The 23,143-nt window shown below is 45.8% G+C and overlaps 1 protein-coding gene across 1 annotated transcript in view; it reads left to right on the forward strand.

Moving 5' to 3' along the window:
* The first annotated feature begins 823 nt into the window (after positions 1-823).
* Positions 824-23,143, forward strand: part of CD2 (CD2 molecule) — a 29,314-nt gene continuing 6,994 nt past the window's right edge. The window contains exons 1-4 of the mRNA XM_084843458.1: positions 824-1,012; positions 8,447-8,755; positions 16,344-16,592; positions 19,684-19,815. Of these exons, the coding sequence (XP_084699584.1) occupies positions 964-1,012; positions 8,447-8,755; positions 16,344-16,592; positions 19,684-19,815 (739 nt within the window). The 5' untranslated portion in view covers positions 824-963. The remainder of the gene's footprint in view (positions 1,013-8,446; positions 8,756-16,343; positions 16,593-19,683; positions 19,816-23,143) is intronic.

Below are 23,143 nucleotides of genomic sequence, written 5' to 3' on the forward strand. Positions count from 1 at the left end.
CTCCAAACACAGCAAACTCACAGGAAAATCCTTGTGGGGACAACCCCTTGGGTACTTTTCTAATTTTCCTAACTCTGCTCCAGTGGTAGTGCCACTGATATCTGTAGCTGGAGATCTACTTGTTGGGGGACTTACCCAGGGATTGGACTAACAGTGGAACCCCAAAGTTACTCTTTGTTCTGCTTCCTGTGCCAAGGCTCTGATCCAAAGCTGATCGTTACGCATAAAGCCATATATGGTTTGGGACCTGAACCTTCTTTTTTCTACATGAGCCTGGTTTATAGGCTTGGCTCCTGTGATAAATTAGCTTAAGGAAGTTCACAGAAGGAAAATTTCTCATCTAGGAACTTTCAGCAGCCTCAAATGCCCCATTCCACATAGTCCAAGAGGGACCTTACCTGGCACTCCATAAAGGCTTTGGGAGGGTGCATGCAGGGAAGGAGGGGACAAGTAACTTTCCTCCCATGAACTTTCTTAAGTTAGCTTATTTTAGGATCCAAGCCACTGTAATTGTCAACTTGGACTGTATGCCGTCCTGGAGGATGGCCCATAGATGAAATAAAAATAATGAATAAATGAATAAAAGTGCCCAAAGCTATTGTTAAAAAGTTGGGGAGATTTGGGGGTTCTTCCCAAAATATCAAATAAGACATCTAACTTGAAATTGTGTTTTGTTTTGCATAAAAATAAGCCCATGAATCTGCAGATCTGGAGATTTTGAAACAAAGAGGGAAACGCACGTCTGCAACATTTGTGTACTTAAAATAGCCACAAAACCCAACTTTGACCTGCTCTTTTCTACTTGTTAGAGAATAGGAACCCCAGAAGGGGCTGGGAGGAGGAGCAAGAAGTATGGTATGCTGCCTGGGAACAGCCATCTAACTAGATCTGCATGCTAAGTGAGAAGAACACTCTTCTCTTGCCTGCAACATTTTTCTTCAGATAAAAAATACAGCCTTGAAAATGAATTTAGGCACCATTTTCCTAATGAAATTCACCTTTTGCCTGAAAGGTGAGTTTGCAACCACTTCCTTTCTTGCTCCTCTCTGAAAGCAGGAATGCATTACAAGCATTTACAATTGTGGCAAATCTTTTGTGCCTATGGAAGTTGAAAATGTGCCTTCGTGGTTTATAATTTAATCCAGCTAGGATTTGGTTGTGTTTGGCTTTAGGATTAAAATTAAACTTTTGCAATGTGGATGAGGTTAATTCATATACTGTAGTTTTGTGAATATTTTTCTACACTGCAAGTATGTATTCAGCAAATATTAGAGCTAAGTATATCGATTAAATTTAATTTAAAGATTGTCTCACCATGTTGGGGATGCTGGGCACAATTCACTGGGAGTACTGTTGTGCAAATCCTACTGATTTCAGCAGAAGAATTTCCAAGCAGATTGTACCATATTATATAGGAAGATGGAGCAAAATTTAAAGGATCTCATGTCCTTTATCAGATAAATCCTGCTATAGGCCAAGTAGGGGGTTTGAAGGAAACATTGCATTTTCAGTGGGAGAGTTTATAGCTCAGAACTTCTATTTATTAGAAATGAAATGAACTATCCTGAATCAAAATAAATATGGAGACAAGGTATAATCCTGTGCACACTTAGGCTGTTTAATAACACAGTCTCAAGGATGTCTACTGAGTAGAAAGAGTAGACATCTTTAGGATTGTGCTGTTAAGCAGCCTCATTTGAATTCATTGGGATTATTTACCCCCAGGTAAGTGTGTATAGGATTACAGTTTAAACTATACTGTAGTCAGTTAAGCAATGTTTCTCTGTGGGACTGCAACCTGTCTTTCTAAGGAAGGAGGCAAGAATGTGGAGCAGTGGCCCTCCTTCGAAGCACCTAAGCTGAATTGCCCGTAAGAATGGAATTGGAAGAACCCTGGGTTGTGATCGGCAACCTATATACATCTAACATTTAAACAACAACCAAAATTCAATACAGAGTTAAATAACCCCACTGATTTAAATAAGATACAATTAAACTCAGTAGGAATTACTTCTGAGTAAACATGTTAATCAGTTTAGCTGGTAGTTTAGCTAATTAATGCTTTAATTGATTAACTGAGGAGGGCTAGTTGTAATTGTTAAACAAGTGTGGTGTTAATCCTTAGTTTCTTTTTAGTCTGTTTTGATTCTATGCTAGTGTAACAGGGAATGAAAAAGAAAAAATTTTAAATAGTCATTCCTGTTATTACTGAATATAGCTTTTGTTTATTAAGCTTCCCTTAAGCTTGCCTCAATATCTTAAAGAGGCAGCTATACTGAGATTTTGCAATATCCAAAGGTCACTTAAAATGTCAATCAGTTAAAACGACAGGTGATCAGTTCAATTGATCAATTATGTAACTGGTTGACAGCCCTAATTTATATCCATTTGGCTTCTGATTACAACTTTAATAATAACTAAAATAATTTGCAAGCACCTCCCCCTATTAATAGACTTTCCATTGGCATGCTTATTAATATGAAGTTTTACTGCGTTATTTTCCAACCAAAAAACACGCTTTCCTATCCCTTTTAAAACTTTCTGCTGTATCTTATTCTTGAATATTAACATTGATGGCAGATGGTTTACTCTGGAGTAAGTCATTTCAGACTTGAAGCTGTTGTATAGGCTTATCAAATGTGTATTAAGTGGAAAATGTTTATGTTAGTAATACATTTTTCTAAAACGCTTATCAGAAGAAAATGATAGAGTAATGCAAGTGTTAAAAGGCAACAGACCTGAAGCAGTCTAGGTATCTGTGAATCATTTTTAACTTTAATTTTTATTATTTAAATGAATCTTCTTTTGCCTACCAAAAAAAATCTTATTTTTCCAGTGATTTCCTATATGCATTTTTTTAAAAAAATTACTTGATTGAAAAAGGCATATAGGAAATCACTATGAAAAAATAAGATTTGCGGGGGGATAGGCAAAAAAGGATCAATTAATTAGAGCATAACAGAAAACAAATGATATATGATTTTTATTTTAATCATGGGGAGAAGTGTTTGGACATGGTTTATCTACATATATGAGAAACAAGTACCAAGTAGCAAGGAAAGCATCTTGTCTGGCAAGACTTCTTGGAAACCTTAATTAGATGTGTCTATTTGTCCATAATAAGTGGATGATTTCATGTCCTTCTATACTAGGATTGGATATCGGGTCATGTTTGACCCTTTCTGTGTCCCACTATTTCTGGCCTACATTCTGTTAGACAATGAGTATAATCATGCCTTCATGCAGTCACTCTGGAATGATGCCCAGTAGTGCTATCGCAAGACCTATGTCTAATGGTTATCCTCTGATACTGTGGGACTCATAAACCACCCTTTCCAAATCTTCTCTTCATAAATAATTGCAGGGAGAGTTTTAATTAAATAATTAACCTTGGGAAGGAGAACCATTTTTGTGATGGTGAATCTGACAAATTAAAAGTTAAATGCTTTCCATTCCTGGATCTCCCTTTTTATGCTCATAAGGGGGATATAGTGGTGCTTAAAAAAAATCACATCCAAATGCTTCATCATTATTTAATTCCTAGATATCCACTCTTGTCTAATCTAATAGTAGAATTGTTTATAAATTGCATCATCTTAGTGTCTGTATTTAAAATCTTCAGTTCAGACGTTTCTGAGCTCACCAGAAATCCTGAGACGCTCTCTATATATGTCAAATTCTCTTTGTATCTTATTAAGGTATGTGTCAGGATTTGATGTGAAGACTATGTGTGTTCCTTGCTATTTATGGAATCAGTGCATTTTAATCTGGTTGAAGATTTAACTCAGACTAGAGGGGCTATGGTTGGAGTAGGATATGGGTAACTATTTCTGTTGGAGGGAAAACCCTTGTGCAGTGAAAAAGGTCTTCCATCTTGTTGATTTGCAACAATAAACCCCCTTGAGTTACAGGCCAATCCTGAATGCATTTGCCATCATCCTCAGGACCAGGTCAATATGAGTGAGAATACTTTGGTTTTGTACTCCATCGTTCTTCCCACAGCAGCCCAGCTAGCTGAGTTGCGTCAGTGGATAAGCAAATCTATTTAAATACACAGGTTGTAGCCACACAGAGTTTAAAATGCTTTTACATGTAGTGTTTTATACACAGTGTGTATAGTGTTTCTATACACAGTGGCCACAGTCCCAATAGATGCATGTTTCTAGTAGCAGAACTTTCTATTCAGTTTCCTAAACAGCAACCCCCAAGCTGGACCAAAAGGCGGGTGGTTGTTATAACTTCTCTGAGATTAAAAGCAAACAAAACTGCTGACGCTGTTACATGCCATGCCATGGAACGTGTGTATGCGTGTGCATGCACATGCAGGTGTATAAGTTAATTTGGTAAACTCAGTAAGACGTCCCATGGTGTATGTGCAAGCTAATGTACGCTCTTTGGTTTTAGGCCATCATGTGCAACAAAACTGGAAAACAGTGTAGGTTCAGAGTGTTAGTTTGTGACTCTTGAACCTAAGAACACTTGCTTAGAATACGGTTCACTTAAATTAATAAAATGTGTTCACAGTTATTCCCTCTACTGTTTTCTGAAGGGAAGTGGGTCAGATTAGGGAAGGTTGGTGGGTAGACAAAAGTCTAACCCATGAGGTCACAAAGGGCTATATTAGAGAGCCACGCCACACAGCCGGTTTCCTGGTGCTCCAGGCGATATTGGGTTGGCTGATTATTTGGAAGTCCATTTAATGCACAACACCTTTATATTAAAGTTTTTTAAAATGTCATCTATGCAAGTAGGATTCAACCCTTTGTAATTCATTTATTTACATCCCAATCCATAAACGTTCTGTGGAATTACGACTGCAGTCCTATGACTCTAAATGTGCCACGAAGACAAAGTGAGGACTAAGTGCATGACTCAAGGAGGTCAGCTCAGCAGCCTCAGTTAAGTCAAGGTGCATATGTTACAAAGATACATACAGCATGTTGTTGTTCAGTCGTTCAGTCGAGTCCGACTCTTCGTGACCCCATGGACCATAGCACGCCAGGCCTTCCTGTCCTGCGCTCTCTCCCCGAGTGTGCTCAAGTCCATATTCATTGCATCGGTGATGCTATCTAGCCATCTCATCCTCTGCCGTCCCCTTCTCCTTTTGCCTTCAATCCTTCCCAGCATTAGGGTCTTTTCCAGAGAGTTTTCTCTTCTCATTAGGTGGCCAAAATATTTGAGCTTCAGCTTCAGTATCTGTCCTTCCAATGAGCAGTCAGGGTTGATTTCCTTTAGGACGGACTGATTTGACCGCCTTGCAGTCCAGGGGACTCGTAAGAGTCTTCTCCAGCACCACAGTTCGAAAGCATCGATTCTTCGGCGCTCAGCCTTCCTTATAGTCCAGCTCTCACAGCCATATGTTGCTACTGGGAAAACCATAGCTTTGATTATACGAACCTTTGTCAGCAAGGTGATGTCTCTGCTTCTTACTATGCTGTCTAGGTTTGCCATAGCTTTCCTCCCAAGGAGCAAGCGTCTTTTAATTTCATGGCTACAGTCACCGTCTGCAGTGATCTTGGAGCCCAAGAAAACAAAATCTGTCACTGCTTCCATTTCTTCCCCTTCTATATGCCAGGAAGTGATGGGGCCAGATGCCATGATCTTAGTTTTTTTAATGTTGAGTTTCAAACCAGCTTTTGCACTCTCCACTTTCACCCTCAACAAGAGGCTCTTTAGATCCTCTTCACTTTCTGCCATTAGGGTGGTATCGTCTGCGTATCTGAGGTTGTTGATAATTCTCCTGGCAATCTTAATTCCGACCTGTGATTCATCCGACCCGGCGTTTCTCATGATGTACTCTGCATATAAGTTAAATAAGCAGGGCGACAATATACAGCCTTGTCGTACTCCTTTCCCAATTTTGAACCAATTGGTTGTTCCATGTCCAGTTCTTACTGTTGCTTCTTGACTCTCGTACAGGTTTCTCAGGAGACAGGTAAGGTTGTCTGGTACTCCCATCTCTTTAAGAATTTGCCACAGTTTGTTGTGATCCACGCAATCAAAGGCTTTAGCGTAGTCAATGAAGCAAAAATAGATGTTTTTCTGGAATTTTCTTGCTTTCTCCATGATCCAGCGAATGTTGGCAATTTGATCTCTAGTTCCTCTGCCTCTTCGAAACCCAGCTTGTACTTCCGGTAGTTCTCGGTTCACATACTGCTGAAGCCTAGCTTGTAGGATACATATAGCGTATTATGTATGTATGTACGTATGTATGACATTTCTGTCCCACCTTTCTTCCTTCCATTGTGGAACTGAAGGCGGCTGCATGCGCTTCCCAGGTGGTCCCCCCTCCATGCACTGAGCAGACGCAGACCTGCTTAGCTTCCGCAAAGTGGCTGCCTCATGTGCCTTCAGACCATGTCTTGGGACATTATTAAGGAACCAAACATTTAATCGAGATTATGAGAAACTATTCACTCACATTATAGATGGGAAATACTGAAGCTGAAAATTTATTTTGAATGTATGGCAGAGAACTCAAAACCCATGCAAAACAAAACATTCAAGAAAGTCAGCCAAGCCAAAGATCAAGTCAATCCATGGAAAGAATGCAATATTCATGCAAAGAAGGCAATTCTCCCATGCATATATACATACCTTTTCCATATATACATACACATGCACTCCACCTTCTCTTTCATTAAGCTATGAGCACCCCACCTTCTCCCTCACGGCCATTCATTCTCACACCCTCTCCATTCTCTCTTTCAGTCTTTCTCTCTCACACACAACACATCTGCCACCTGGTTGCAGCACCTGCTTCCTGTCCTCTCCTCTGGGGTTGGGGTTCTGCAATGCGTTGGGATCGCCTAGCTAGAGTGGAATGACCCTGTCATGCTGAGGCACAATGGATTTGAGACATGGGCGCTGTATGTGGCCAGCCACTGGAGTGTTCTGGTAGCCTGTCTGCGGCTCCAGTGGGTTCCGCTAATAAAAAAAAGCAGGTTGGGAGTGATCAAGCCTGCATTGGTAGCCACACAGGCATTGACTCAATCACTATGGCCAGAACAGTAGCAGCTCCAAAACAGGTCTGTAATGCCTGCTTCTTCATCATCTGCTTCCCATCCCACTTGACTGAAATTTTGCACAGAGGCTTGGGTAGAAACTCTTTCAGGCCACCCTGTCCCATTATAATGATAACTACCCAACAAAAACAAGCAAACAGGAGCAAAGCTGAGGCAAACAGGTAAAAAACCCGTCCTCCCTCCCCACTTGCTGCTTGAGTATAACATGGTCAAACCAAAATCTAATTGGTCAAATGGCCCCAAACAAAACAAAACCAGTCATAGATTTGGAAAACTGACTGACCGGTGACTCTTAGTGTGTGTGGGTTGTGTTGTGTAGGGAGCAGACTAGTTTGGTAAGTGTACTGTGCGTGTGTAAGTCAATGGATTAAAATAACAGGGCCCTCTGGATAACCATCATCATGATTTTATGGCCTATTTTGTATTGTGTGGGCGTAGCTGTTGCCTTCTTTAGATTAAAGCTGTATTTAGGTAGGGATGTACGAAAGTCTGTTACCTGTATCGAAATTTGATTTGCGGTGGGGGGGAGGCGCTCCGTCCCTCCCCCCCGAAATTCTGGCTGGGGGGGAGGCGCTCCGTCCCTCCCCCCCGAAATTCTGGCGGGGGGGGGAGGCGCTCCATCCCTCCCCCCCGAAATTCTGGCCGGAGGGGGAGGCGCTCCGTCCCTCCACCCCCGAATCCTGGCTGGCCGGGCCGCAAATGGCGGCGGCCGTAGCTGCTGCCGTTTGCGTCCCTGCAGTCAGCCGTGATAGGCTACGTAAATGTTTACGTAGCCTATCACGGCTGAGTGAAAAAAACAAAAAACAAAAACCACGCGTACGCAAATGGAGGCGCCCATGGGCACCACCATTTGCGTATACGCGGTTTTTTGTTTTTTTTCTCCACTCAGCCGTGATAGGCTACGTAAACATTTACGTAGCCTATCACGGTATTTTTTTAAAATCTAGCCATGATAGGCTACATAAATCTTTACGTAGCCTATCATGTTTTTTTGTTGTTGTTTTTTTACTGGAAATGGCGGTGGCGGCAGCTGGTCAGAAGACTGGCCGCCGCAGCTGCCGCCGCCGCACCGCCGCCGCACCACCGCTGCACCGCCGCCGAACCACCGCCGGAGCCACCGCCACCAGGAGGATTTGCCCAAGGTAAGTCCCGTCCCAGGGGGGGGGCGGGGGGGCAGACCGTTTCGCCACCAATTTCGGGGGGCCGAATGCACTGGCATTCGGCCTCCCCAAGATTCATGGCGAAATTCTCTGACATCCCTATATTTACTTTGAGAGCCAGTTACTTTGAGAGTGTCAGATGACAGGTCCCATAACATTGCACATATGAAGCAAATTAACCATCAAGTGAATCAAGTAGTTCTCCCAATCAGAGCCCAAGGAGCCATGTCTGATCAAGCCTGTGGCATTTTTCATTTGCAGGTGCTGCGTCTAGCAGTGAAACGATCCATGGTCTTTTGGGTCATTCAGTTCTTCTGCCTGCTCCCAAATACGACGACACACCATTCCGCATACGATGGGTTAAGGAGAGAAAGTTAATCAAACAGGTCACATGGGAATGGGATAACAAAACTGCAGAAGAAGGATGGGAGGACTGCAACATACTATCCAATGGAAGCCTGATAATTGATAAATTGATGAAGAACAATTCTGGAGATTACAAAGTGGATGGACATAATATAAAAAGAGAGCCATTATTTAACGAAACAACTGTTACTTTGATAGTTGATGGTGAGTCTCTGAATTTCACATTTCTCCCTTCCCCATCTGGTGAGTCTCTTTGTCTTCCTTTCCTGTTGCTGTGGCCTGGCTATACAGACAGTGGGGTTTGCTAGCAGGCTGGCTGATATTTCTCTTGTCTTCTCATCATGTTTGGCCTATGGCTGCATTTGCTATTTAATGCCAGGTTGGTCCGCAATAAAACTGCACTCATCCATGACCTAATTGTGGTTGAGATGGCTGATCTGGTATTACTGAGACTTGGGTGGGTGAGCTGGGTGGGGCTGACCTGACTCAGATCTGCCCACCTGGGTACTCAGTACAGAACCAACATAGGTTGGAGGGCTGGGGTGTGTGTGTGTGTGGGTCTCTTTGGTTCACAGAACCTCCATCTCTATCACCAGGAAACCACTCCTCCTTGGAGCAGGCCTTGAGGGGCTGCACCTGGTGTTGGGCCATAGAGACAGATTGGGGATGGTGCTGGTGTACTGCCCACTCTGCTGCCCAGCATCCTCCCTGACCGAGCTGGTGGAAGATGGTGTTGGAGGAATCCAGGATGGTAATTCTGGGTGACTTCAACTTCTATGCTGAGGCTGTCTCTGGAGCTTCAGCTTGGGACTTCATGGCCTCCATGACAACCACAGGGCTGTCTCAGTTTGTCATCGGCCCAACACATGAAGCAGGGCATACCCTTGATTTGGTTTTTGCTCCAAGCTATGAGATGAATAATCTGAAAATTGGAGGGGTCCAAGCAACCCCATTGTCATGGTCAGATCATTTCCTCGTGTGATTTGAACTCATGGTGATACTTCCCTCCTGCAGGGGTGGGGGACCCATTTGGATGGTCTGATGGAATCTGATGGAATCTGAAGGAATCTGATGGATTTCTGAATGCTCTTGGGGATTTTCCAGTGGAGAAAGCTGGTGATCCAGCCAAGGCCCTAGCCTCACTGTGGAACAGTGAGATGCAGAGGGCCTTCAACTTGATTGCACCTGAGTGCCCTCTCCAGTGCTGTGGAACCTGTTCTGTTCCCTGGTATACTGGGGAGCTCTGGGCAATGAAACAGGCTGGACATCAGTTAGACTGCAAATGGCACAAGTCACAAAGTGAAGATGATCGAGCACGCTCTAGAGCACATAATCATGCCTATTGTGTGGCAGTGCGGGCAGCAAAGAAGGTTTACTTTGCTGCTTCCACTGCATCCTCAGGTAGTCATCTCACAGACCTCTTTCAGGTGGTCTGGGGACTGTTAACACTCTCCCCAGCAAATGGGTCCCTGGTCCCCTCAAGGACCCGCTATGACCTTTTTGCATTGCACTTTGAGGACAAAATCGCTTGTCTCTGCAGCGAACTTAATGCTGTTGTTAGCTCAGTTTCAGTCAAGGTGTCTGATGCCACCATCTGCTTGATTTTGTGAGATCAGTTTCAGTTGTTGCAGCCTGATGACATAGACAAGGTACTTGCAGCAATGTGACCGACCACATGCCCTCTTGATCCTTGCCCCTCCTGGCTAATAAAAGCTAGCCGAGGGGGCATGACTGGGTGGGTCCAGGGTGTGATAAATGCTTCCCTTTGTGAGGGGGTGGTCCCTACTAAGGTGGCAGTAGTGTGACCACTCCTGAAGAAGCCCACTCTGGACCCAATGGTATTAGACAACTACCACCCAGCTGCAAATACCCCTTTCTCAGGGAAGGTTCTGGAGATAGTAGTGGCGGAACAGCTGCAGGCAGTCTTGGAGGGTACTGATTATCTAGACCCATTTCAGTCTGGGTTTTGTCTTGGTTACAGGACTGAATCAGCCTTGGTCACCCTGATGGATAGCCTTTATTGAGAGAGGGACAGGGGGAGTGCAACCCTGTTAATTCTGCTGGACCTCTCATCAGCTTTTGATACTATCGACCATGGTATGCTCCTGGATTGACTCCATGATGGGTATTGGAGGCACTGTGTTACAGTGGTTCTGGTCCTACCTGCAGGGCCAATTTCAGAGAGTAACATTGGGTGACTATTCCTCAGTCCCTTGGCAATTGAACTATGGGGTTCTGCAGGTACCATTTTGTCCTCAATGTTATTTAACATCTATATGAAGCTGCTGGGAGCAGTCATTAGGGGATTTGGAGCGAAGTGCCATCAGTATGCTGATGACACACAGCTCTGTCTCCCTGTGACATCTGAATCAGGAAAGGCTGTGCAAGTCCTGGACCAGTGCCTGAACTCAGTAATGGGCTGGATGAGGGCCAATAAATTGAAACTGAATCCTGGCAAGATGGAAGCCCTGTGGGTGAGGGGTTCCCGAGTCTGGGAGATAGGCTCATTGCCTGATCTGGATGGGGTTGCACTCTCTCTGAAAGATCAGGTCCGTAGTTTGGGGGTACTCTTAGATCCATCACTGTCACTGGAAGCCCCAGTGGCCATGACAGCTTGGAGTGCTTTTTACCAGCTTCAGCTGGTCCACCAACTACAGCCTCTCCTGGACAGGGATAGCCTGGCCACAGTGGTACAGGGGCTAGTAACCTCAAGACTGGATTGCTGCAATGCACTCTATGTGGGGCTGTCCTTAAGGCTGCTCCAGAAGCTCGAGCTAGTGGAGAACACAGCAGCTTGGCTCTGGCAGGAGCTGCCCCTTTTCAGCATGTAACTCCTTGGGAACTGCACTGGCTGCCTATTCGCTACCAGGCCAGCCAGGTTTAAGGTTTTAGTACTAGTGTACAAAGCCCTAAACAACTTGGGACCAGGATACCTGAGAAAGTGCGTTCTCCCTTACCAACCTGCCCTGTTCATCAGAGGGCTTGCTCCTCGTGGTTCCACATAGACCTATGGCCCGACTGGAATCCACCAGGAGAACAGCCTTCAGTGTGGTGGGCCCCTTTCTTTGGAATTCCCTGCCCCTGGAGGTCAGGCAGGCAGCAATGCTGTGCTGTTTCTGGCACCTCCTGAAAACAGCACTGTTCCAGTAGGCACTCCTTAATTGACCAGTCACGGTTTCTATTGTTATTCTGTTTTAAAAAATGCATAATTTTAATCTGGTGTTTTAAACTTTTTATCCTTTTACTGTTTTATCTCTTGTGTTCACCAGTCCGAAAGCAGCATAAAATACAAACACAAACACCGAACACCCCAAAATTAAACACACATTTTAAAACTGAGGGGCCCAGATGAATTAATGAAAGGACCAGGGGGAGAAGAAAAGGCTTACTCTGGCACTGAAAAGACCACAGAGATGGAGCGAAGCAAACCTCGCTGGGAAAGCTTTTCTTTTACTGGGGTGCCTCTATTGAAAAGGCCCTCTCCTTGATAGTCACCTGCTTCACTTCATTTGATGGGGGCACTCCGAATAGGGCCTGTGGAAAAGATCTTAAGGTTTGGGTAGGTACAGAGAAGGCAGGCCTTCTGGCTGGTTAGGGCTTTAAAGGTTAAGACTAGCCTTGAAACAAATGGGGAGCTAGTGCAGCTGAAAGACCTGGTTCACACAACACGGGGGCCATCTACATGACAACGGAAGGAGAAGCGCTTCCGGGTATTATCCGGATTTTCATGAAATCGGCTTTGGTCTGTCAGGGGCACACAGAGCAAAAAATGTGGAGTAAACACTACCTTAAAACCTGCTTTCACAAGTCACACAGAGCACTTTAAACCTCCTTACTTTGGGACTGGGCAGTGTCTTGCCAGTTGAAGTGAACATCATCAGCCACAGAGGTGCTGCTCAGCGAATGAGAGAGGCTTATTTATTTATTTATTTATTATTAAATTTATTACTCGCCCATCTGGCTGGTCACCCAGCCACTCTGGGCGATGTACAACATACAATAAAACAGTTTAAAACAATAAAATTCTACAATAAAAACATTTTCTAAAATACCCTAACCCTCCCCAAATGCCTGCCTGAACAACCACGTTTTTAATGCACGACGGAAGCTCATTAAAGAGGGGGCATGACGGAGTTCCCTAGGGAGGGAGTTCCACAGAGTGGGGGCCACCACAGAAAAGGCCCTCTCCCTCGTCCCCACCAGTCTAGCTGTCCTGGCTGATGGGACAGAGAGAAGGCCATCCGAGGCTGATCTTGTTAAGCGGCCTGTCTGGTGCTGCTGGAGGCGCTCCTTAAGATAGGCTGGGCCGGAACCATATAGGGTTTTAAAGGTCAAAACCAACACCTTGAATTTGGCCCGGAAAACAACTGGTAACCAGTGCAACTCCTTCAGCACTGAAGTGATGTGATCTCGCTGGCAGCTGCCTTTAATCAGATGAGCTGCCGCGTTCTGTACCAGCTGCAGTTTCCGAACCGTCTTCAAGGGTAACCCCACTTAGAGTGCATTACAGTAGTCTAAATGAGAGGAGACCAGGGCATGTACTACCGATGGGAGCAGATGGTCGGGAAGGAAGGGGCGCAGCCACCGTATCAGATGGAGTTGATACAGTGCTGTCCGGCTCACAGCTGACACCTGAGCCTCCATGGACAGCTGGGAGTCCAAAATGACCCCCAGGCTGCGGACCTGGTCTTTCAAGGGTAGCCATACCCCATTCAACACCAGGTCAACATCCCCCAGCCTCCTCTTGTCTCCCACCAAAAGTACCTCGGTCTTGTCAGGGTTCAGCTTCAGCTTATTCCTCCCCATCCAGCCACTCACCGTCTCCAGACATTTGGACAGGGATTCTACGGCCAACCTTGGTGAAGATTTGAATGAGAGGTAGAGCTGCGTGTCATCCGCATATTGATGACACTGCACCCCAAACCTCCTGATGATAGCCCCCAGCGGCTTCACTTAGATGTTAAATAGCATCGGGGAGAGGATGGAACCCTGTGGCACCCCACAAGTAAGTGGCCACGGGTCCAAAACCTCCTCTCCCAGTGCTACCCTCTGGTACCTGCCGGAGAGGAAGGACCGGAACCACCGCAATACGGTGTCTCCAATGCCCAACCCCTCCAGGCGGTCCATGAGGATACCGTGGTCAACGGTATCAAAAGCCGCTGAGAGGTCGAGGAGAACATAAGGGCCTGTCCCCTTATGTAGCCAATCACAAAAAGAGCAGGGACGCAGATGGCATCTGCTATGCCATTTGTGTCCCTGCTCTTTGCTGTGATAGGCTACGTAAATATTTACGTAGCCAATCACGGCCAAGGACAGGGACGCAAATGGCGTCCGCTACACTGGATGCCATTTGCATCCGCAGCCCAGCAGTGGATGGCTGCAGACAGCAGTGGATGGACCCAGACCGGCTGGCACCAGGTAGGTTCTGTCCCTACTGGACTTCACGGGGTGGTGGGAGCAGTCCGTCCTGCCACGGACTTCAGGGGGGCGGATTCTAAAGAATCCAGCCTCACCGGAGTCCATGGCAGATTTCTCCGCCATCCCTAGTTTAAGCCTCATAGTTATGTGTTGACGGTGTCATATTATAAAAGGCACTGGCACTATTGGCTGTATTTTAAGAGAAAAGAAAGGGAGGAGGGCCACGGAAAAAAGAAAAAAAATTCAGCAGAGCATATGAAAGAAAGGCAACTCTCTTGGTGTCAAGGGAAAGACAGGAAGGCTGCTTGCTAGACAGGATTGTCCTCAGAAGTGTGGTTATAGGGGGGATTGGGGAAAACTAAAGGCTCCATGATAGGATCCTGAGTTATTTCCGCCTGTTTTCCTTTCTGTGCTCAGTCAAGTGAAATGGATGAGAAGGAGGGGGGTTGGGGACAATCACTTTTTGCGCTCATAGAAATGCACAGTTGTGCACTCCCATATATGCGCACATTTGAACCATCAGCTTTTAAAATCAATAAAGCTCTGTGTACCTGCACAACTCCATTTTTTAGCCCTCTGCTCCCCCTGCAGCTTTGAATCAACAGGCTTTCTTCCTCTCCCTTGCCTTGCATGCAATGGAGGAGTTACTTCCAAACAGACATGCAAACATCCTCCCTTCAGTGGAGGCGGGTGAAGTAGTGCAAAGGTACACAACAACGCTCCTTTGGAAAAGTGATATTGTGAATGAACAAGGAGCAGCAGTGCTAATAATAATAATAATGGTCCTGGCACGATTAGGGGGAATTTGGGGGCCCATCAGCTCTTAATATCAATAAAGCTCTGTGTACCTGAGAATCAGGAAGGGGGGGAAGGGCATTGCAGGAATGAGTGTAAAACTATAATGTGGCATGGATTTTTTTTTTTGCAAAGGGAACCCAAAAGCACCTGCTGACTTTCTCAGGAGTAAACCTCATTGAAAAAAATGTGATGTACAAATGTGCTCATTAGCGTAGTTGAGGGATTTTTTTCGCTAAGCACAGTAGTTACTGTGAATTTGTGCAAAATTCTCCCAAAGATTCTTTTAATGTTAAATTTGTGCAAATCTCCCCAAAGGTGAAAAACAAATTCTACAAAAAATCCCTCAACTGCGCTAATGAGCAGCAGAGTAGTGGAGTAGGCTGTGAGGTTGTGCCACAAAGCCCCATGTGATATGTGCTGGGAGCAGGTGGGAGGACTATGGGGAAACAAGCCATGGCAAGCTGCAGAGCACCTGATGGTCTGTCGGGAGGAATGCGGGTTAGCAAGTGAAGAACCAAACCACTGTGGCTCATTTTCAGCATGCCTTATTGTGACATGCGCATCGGACCAGAGAGTCAAATGGCTCTTACATTCCAAGGGTGATTAATCCTCTAGTACAGGGGTGGGGAAATGCTGGCCTCCAGGCCAGGTGGGCACTAGATGAGGCCCAGAAAGCCTCGCAAACCAGCCTGTGGCTTCTTGTCCTAGGCCCTGCCCTGTCTCTTGAGCCTTGCCCCCTCCTTGGTGAGTTCACCCACATCTTCCTCTGTTGTGACGAACAACCTACCTCCCAGTCTCGCTAACTTTCATTGTCCTCAGCAAAAGTGGTTAGAGAGAATGGGAGTCTTTTCTCCAGTGCAAATTGCAGATGTGGGGATTGGGACTGCACTGTGTGTGTGTGTGTGTGTGTGTGTGTGTAAAGATTAATGTCCCCTGATCCTGACTGGGCCCTGCACCTGCAACTGGCTGTGTTTCTGTGCTGGCTGGGAGGAAGAGAAGCTCCTCTTTCTGCAGCCAGCATGGAAGCCAAGGAGCGGGTAGGCCTAAGGATGAGAAGCCCTGGAGGCCACTTGGGAATCATCCAAGGACCACATCTGGTCTATGGCTGGAGGTTCCCCATCCCTGGTCTTTTCCAAGGCAGGCAGAAAGTAGATCTCCAGATGTTTTGGACTTCAACTCCCAACATTCCTAACTATTGGCAATGTTGGTAGGGGCTTCTGGGAATTGAGGTACAAAACATCTGGAGATCCACCTTCTGTCAATCCCTGGTCTATATAATAATGTTTGCAGAATGTACTGAGTTGGAGTTTTGCTGTTAGATACCAAACTCAGTTTTTGTTTCCTTTCTGTGTATGTGTAGGTGTTTCCTGGGTTTTTCCCTTACATAGTGTTTGTTTCATTGTGTTCCATTGGTATTCATTAGCTTGTAGTCTGGTAAACTGAATCTCATTTTAAGATCTGAGTACATCAAGTTTCTTCATGCAAGTCTTGGAATAATCCCAGGTCTCTTTTAATGATGGCATATTTTAGCTGGAGTAACTCTGAGAACTTCTCCTCCTTTTCCCCTCTCTTTCAGAACCTCCACCACAAGTCAGTGAGAATTGCATTGAAAAAACAGTGAGCTGTGAGATCAAATCCAGTGAAACACAAAAACCCAGATTTAAGTTGTTTCGCAATACTCAAGAGATGAAAAATATTCCAGAACCAAGACATGTCAAAGGGGCATGGAAGGTGATATTGAAGGTGCAAGGTACCCTTTCTGGGAAATTCAAGTGTGAGGTTAGCAAGCAACATGCTGAGAAAGAAATCAACTGTCCAGGACAAGGTATGAATCCGTATTGTTAAAACAGCACTTAATTATAAAAACAGAGAGTGTAGTTTCTCCAAACCTCAATAGCTGTAATCATGCTGAGATGTCATTAGGACTCTGGCTTAGATCTGACAGTGCTGATTGAAATGGCCTATGATCTTTTCCTATGTCTTCTGTAGCAAAAGAAGCCACAGAACTGAAGGACACATTACCAAGCTGCTTCTTTAGCTGCAGGAACACACAAAGAAACGTGTTCAAGCAAGTGAGGCACAGCCATCCAGCTCCTCACGCTCACTGTAAAGAAAAAAGAGGAAAAAAAGAGCTACTAAGGGTGGAATCCTATGTATGTTTAGACAGAAAAAAAGTCCTACAACTGGCTGGGGCACGCTGGGAGTTGCAAGACTTTTTTCTGCTTAAACATGCATAGGAGTCCACCCTAAGCCTCTCTTTGAGTGCTTCCAGACAGAGGGCTTGTAGCATTGCGCAGCTCTTCTGTCTTTTCTTCCTTAACAGATTGCCTTCATTAAGGAAACAGATAGAAGAAGCGGTGGGGAAACATGGGAAGGTTACAAGTAGAAGACAACATCATCTGGACACCCCATGAATGTCTCTGATGAGGCAGGGTGATGGCGTCATAAAAGGGTGATGTCAGTGATGGCATCTGGAAGCACCATTGCACCGAACACTGTGAATAGATAGAAGCAGGCCTGGCTCCTGATTTTGGGGTGCCTTGGGCATGCAGCCTTTGGTGCCAATTGCCACCACCACCACCCCGAGCTCCAGGCTCCACTTTGGGCTTCCTGCAATGGCAGTGCTGCTGCAGCCACCAGCATCCTCTCTCCGTCAGGGGAGGTGGCAATGGAGGCTGCTGGCTCCGGTTGCTGAACCAATTCATCACCTTGGATAGCTCCTTTAGAGTTCTGGCTGGTTCTGATTGAAACCCAGAGTGGGTCCACAGCCCCACCGAAATCGCAGCCACCAGCCATCACTGAGAGGCGGCACTCTAGTGGCTGGGAGTCGAGTGGCTGCTTGGCTCCTGGCCTATTACAGTGACAACAGGCAAGCCTGAGCACAAGGGGGATGCGGGCAGCTCCTAGCTTCCCCTCATTCAGTCACTTGTTGTGGGCTTACCTGGTGGTGCTGCTGTCAGGGGCAGAGTGGCTGAAGCAGAGTGACCAAGTGGTGGTGGGCACTGGGGCAGGGCCAGCATGAAGGGCCAGCATGGTTGGGCACCTGCCAAGGGTCCATACCCCAACATTGGCAAGAGCCCCCTGGAGTTGCTCCTCCTCTTCCCCGTTGCAGCATGACGGTTCACCTGCCTCTCCCTCTGGATCAGCCAATGTAGGTGCTGAAGAGGAGGAGGAGGAGGTGCCACTGCCTACTTGCTCTCTGCCTGTCAAGCACGCAAGCATTTAGCAATGATGCGAAAGAGGATGAGGAGCAATAGCAGCTGGTGACCTGCTGGTGAGAAGGTAGGCTCACTGAGTCAGGGGCCCATTGAAGATGTCTTGCCCAAGGGTCCCCCAAACCTGGTTCTGGTACTGCACTGTGGGGGTGGGGGAGGTTCCCCGCAAAGCATTAGCCCTGTTGAATCCTGCTGGGGTACATGGGCCTCAGCTTGCCAGGTGCTGATGTAGTTGCTGGATATAAGGTTAAGTTCAAGAAGCTGGACATCCCTGATGATGACACTGCGGGGCTGTTCACAGAACGTGCTAACCCACAGTCAGTTGATGAGCATGGGCTGTTATTGAACCGTGGGTTGCTTGTTGAACAGTGGGTTAGTGTGTTGTCCGAACCCAGGGCTTTTTCCACAGGGTGGCTTGTTAACCACCCTGAACAATCCAACAACAAATCATGGGTTCTCAAGGTGAATTGTTTGAGAAAAACAAGCCACATTGCATGGTTAACAACCCACCCTGTGGAAAATATTCATTACTGTGCTTTATGTTGCCATATTTTTTATCCTAACAAGTAGGTCTGAGGATTTTTCTTGGATTAATGCTAATAATAATAACTGGAGTTGCAGTTAACCTCCTGAAAAGTATATCTTAATTTAGCAGACGGAAGATGTGAGCTCTTGAGAAAAGTTGTGGTTTGGTTTATTGGTTCTCCTAGTTTAATTTTGTTTTTCTTCATCATAAATGGTACAATTTAGCAGCCCTGGCTAGGAAATGCACAATATAAGTTCAAAGGAGTTGGTCGGGGGGGGGGGGGGGACAATGAGGAAGTAATAGAAGTAATACGGAAGTTCAAGAGAGGGAAGCAAGTAGATCTGTCATAGTCTGTTGCTCAAAGAAAAAGAGATGGCAGAGAAGTTCCATTATACAGACCAGCTCAGTTCTGTGCTGTGGATGTATGTGTTCCACTGAAGCTCTTCAGACTTGCACCAGGAGCTGCTTCTTGAACAACGAGCAAAAGTGAAACTCAAGTTATGAAATCTAATTATGTCCAAGAGATTATCTCCTCCCCCACTCCCTCCAGAACAAAAAAGCAAAGCAAAAGAAATTTTTGATTGTAACACTGTTGAACTGCAGGACGGTGAGATCCTAAGAAGTTTTTGAAACCTTGTCGCAAGTGCAACACACCTCCAACCTATCTATTAAGCTGGAGGATGCCCATAGTTGTGAAGTCAAAAGTGCTGCGAGTCCATGCACTCGTTTGTATGTATAATTGCATCGATTGCATTTAGGCGATTGCTGCAGAAATTCTTTAGGAGAACTGCAGTCACATGTAGCAGAGTACGCCTAATCCATACAAGGCTTGCCTCTGTGGGATAATCAGGTGATGACTGCAGCAGCAAGTGGATGACTTGCGTTTGAGAAATGTCTGCGTCACAATTCAAGCACGACACACACTGGGCTTGTCCCTGGACAAGCAGGCCACACATTCAGCTGTGAGTCATCAAGGAACTGGCATATCACGTGATATATGGCCATGTGTGAATCAGTTCTTACATAGGTTAGAAACACTACGACGTTTACCAGACATCCTCAATATGTTCATACTCGCTACAACAGATTAAGGCTATCCTTGTGGCAGTTACCTGTTTTGGATCATCTGTATATATCTATATGTATCTCATCACTTCTCCATGTAACTTGTCCAGATTTAGCCTCTCCTGTACTTCCGATGTATATATACCTGATCACTGCAGGAGGTGTAGTCACCCTCACCGTCTTTTTGGCTGTGATTTTTTACTGCATCAGAAAGAAGAGAGCAGAAAGACGTGAAAGGGAAGGTAAGCGCAGCTCACTTTGCTGTGTGAGCACCTAAAATCTAATAGCTGTTCTTTTCTTTCTTTTTTAAACAAGCAAATGTCTCAAAGCTGTCAAACTTTATGAAATTGTGCTCTCTTATAAATGTTCTAGATTGTTGGTACATGCAAATTTGTTGCATAGGCCTAACCAGCAGTTAGCCCCCTGCATATCTTCTCCATCTGCCCGGCTCCTATGTCAGGGTGCAGAAACTCAGGTCTGGGTGCCAAATCCAGCCCTCCTGGGATCCTAATTCAGCCCCCCAGGATTCCCCAGCTGGTCACCCCCCCACACATTTCTGTTCCCCTACCAATGATTGTTTGGTGGTTTTCCAACTTTTGTGTAGTTTTTTCCCCATTCTAAAAGGTTCAAGTGTGGATGAAGAGGGGTTCAGGAGTATGAGAGATAGAGGAGTGTGTGTGTGTGTGTGTGAACAAACAGCAGTTCTCAGATGCAAAGATTAGGGAGAAAGGGAAGAAGTGTTTTGGGAAGGGAAAAGGGACAGAGTTAGTCCTGAAGAAATATTGGTAGAAAGTTTCAGGGTATAAAGAACAGCAGGAAGTTTCATAAGTAAGGAGCCGAGTTGCTTAGGCTTTGGTGAGGGACAGGGGTGAATGGGTTGCAGGGACTGGAAAAGAGTTTAGAGTTAAGAACGTTTGTCCTATGTGTTCAGATGTTAATGAGAGCCTTAATGCAGCCAATATTTTTGGAAGCTAAGAAAAGAAGAAGAAAGCCTTGTGAAAGACAGAACAAAAATGAAAACCAACACATCCTAAGGATAGCAAGAGAAGGAAATTCTTGTAAGCTAACTGTCTGGCTCGAAAGAAGGATAGAGAATAGTTTAAGGGATATAACTTCCGTGGTGTGTGGAGCTGGGAAATGATGCACTGGAAGCCAGAGGGCTTGTGCAGAAATGAAAGTGCGTGTGTGTGTGAAAGAGACAACAAGATTGCTCTTGCAGCATGCCAAAAGGCAAGAGATTCCCAAAGATCCATGTTTCCTGGCTCTGCCTTATAATCTGGGCTCAAGCTACACATGGGAGATTTAGTGTGGAGCGACATCGCATCAGGGTCGTTCATGACAGATGCCACTATTGCCAGTCTGCAGCAACCCTGCAGCTTCCCTCTGGAAAAGGCTCATTTTTGGAAAGTCCTTTTAGTGCGTCTTTTTTTCTTAAACGCAGCTCCCACATGGTTCTGCTGCAGTGTGCCCCATCCCCCCGCATTAAATCCTGGGTGTGCCCATTTCGGTGACCTGACTGTGGCCTGGCAGTGACCTGGTCAAGGGGTGGGGCCACCCCTTCCCCCCCTTCCCTCTTTTTCACCATTCACAGTAGGGTTGCTTTCCCATTCACAATATCTGGCCTCTTTTCCCCATTCACAGTATCACAGTAGTGCTGTTTCAAGCACTCACAGTACCGGAGTAGCTGCTTTCCCGGTTCACAGTATGCAGCCTTGATTTCCCATTCAGAATAGTGTAGTAGTGCTCTTTCACAATAGCGGAGTAGCTGCTTTCCCCATTCACAGCGTGTAACCTGTATTTCCCATTCAGAATAGCACAGTTGCACAATTTCAGGCATTCACAATAGCAGAGTAGCTACTTTATCCATTCAGTTTGTAGCCTGTTTTTCCCATTCAGAATAGTGTAGTAGTGCTCTTTCACAATAGGGGAGTAGCTGCTTTCCCCATTCACAGCGTGTAACCTGTATTTCCCATTCAGAATAGCACAGTTGTGCAATTTCAGGCATTCACAATAGCAGAGTAGCTACTTTATCCATTCAGTTTGTAGCCTGTTTTTCCCATTCAGAATAGCGCAGTAGTGCTGCTTCAAGCATTCAGAATATCTCAGTGGTGGATGAGAGGGGAGAGGTGTGGGGTAAAAATACAGGGGCTTAATTCAGTGCTTCCATTAAACTTCCCTGAGCAGGGGAGCATCGACAAGGGCGGGGGGGGGGGGACACAAGCCTCTCTCATTCACTGAGCAGCACCTTTGGGGTTGATGACATTCAGTTCTACTCCCTGGACTCTGCCCACCCAACCCCAACATTTCAGGTGCTGTGTGACCCAGGAAAGTAGGTTTTTAGGTAGTGTATATGCTGCTTTTCTTGCTTCATGTGCTGCTGATGGACCAAAGCAATTTCATGAAAATCCATATATAACCAGAAAGCGCTTCTCATTCTATTTCCATATAGATTGGGCCCTGGTTTCTAGGTTCAAAAATTAAAATAAATACAAAAGCAATATTCCCACTTCCCTGATTGGGAATTGGATCTGGAACTCAAAATGTTTTAAAGGTGCTAGTTGGGGGGTGGGGGAGATGGCTCTGTGTCTGCTTGCCCCTCTGGATCTGGTGGGAGGGGGCAGGAAGTTTTAAACTAGCATATGACTGAAAGCATTCCTGGGGTGCTTCCAGACGGAGAAGTCCTAGTGCTACCAATCAACAGCTATTCCATCTTCTTCTCCTTAACGGATTTTCTGCAGTAACAGAAACGAAGGAAGAAGTGGTGGGGAAATATGGGAGCGTTAAAAGTAGAAGATGGCAACAAAGTCCCCCTGCTGCCCCATATAAAGGTCCACAGATGAGGCAGTGATGGTGCACTAAATGGATCCTTCCATGGCAGGATCCTGGGACAAGTTTAACTTTTTAGCACAGGAGTGCACAACCAAGGGCCTGAGGGCCACATCTGGCCCTCCAGGGTTCCCCAGATGGCCATGCCCCCTTATCTTGGCTCCACCTTCTTTTCCCCAACTGCCGGTCATTTGGTGGTCTCCTGTCTTTTGCACATTTCCTCCCATTCTAAAAAGATTGAAATGCCTCTCCTGAGTTACTGGCAGTATGAGCTTAAAGCTAAATATACTGGTATTTTTGTCCCTCTCCTTTTTGCCTTCGGCCCCGCCCACCACTGGAATGCAGCCCCTGAGAGCTTCTCAGAAATGGAATTCAGCCCTCAGTCTGAAAGAGGTTCTGCACTCTTATTTTAGCAAGTGATATGAGGGAGGGAGGGCTGGAGATTTAGGGAGAGAAAAGACTCAGGTGATACTCAGATCATGACACAGACCTTGAAAGGATACGTGGCTTTGAAACTCTGAAAGGGCAGGGTGCTTTTATGCTCTTTTATTCTGAGGGTAAAATGGAGCCTTTCCATCCCAGTCAAGTTCTGACACAATACTGGGTTTGAGTGCTTGACAACAATATCCTGTGCAACTCCACCTTTGCCTATCTCCTACTCAGCCCTGTGCCAGTTCTACATCTGGGCCACCATAACACACATTTTGGTAAACAGTGAACTTCAGTTTGTGGGCCTGTTATCAA

Source organism: Heloderma suspectum, chromosome 3 (genome assembly GCF_057233095.1).
Source record: "Heloderma suspectum isolate Gila_16-S chromosome 3, 16-S_ref, whole genome shotgun sequence".
NCBI classification, from domain to species: Eukaryota; Metazoa; Chordata; class Lepidosauria; order Squamata; family Helodermatidae; genus Heloderma; species Heloderma suspectum.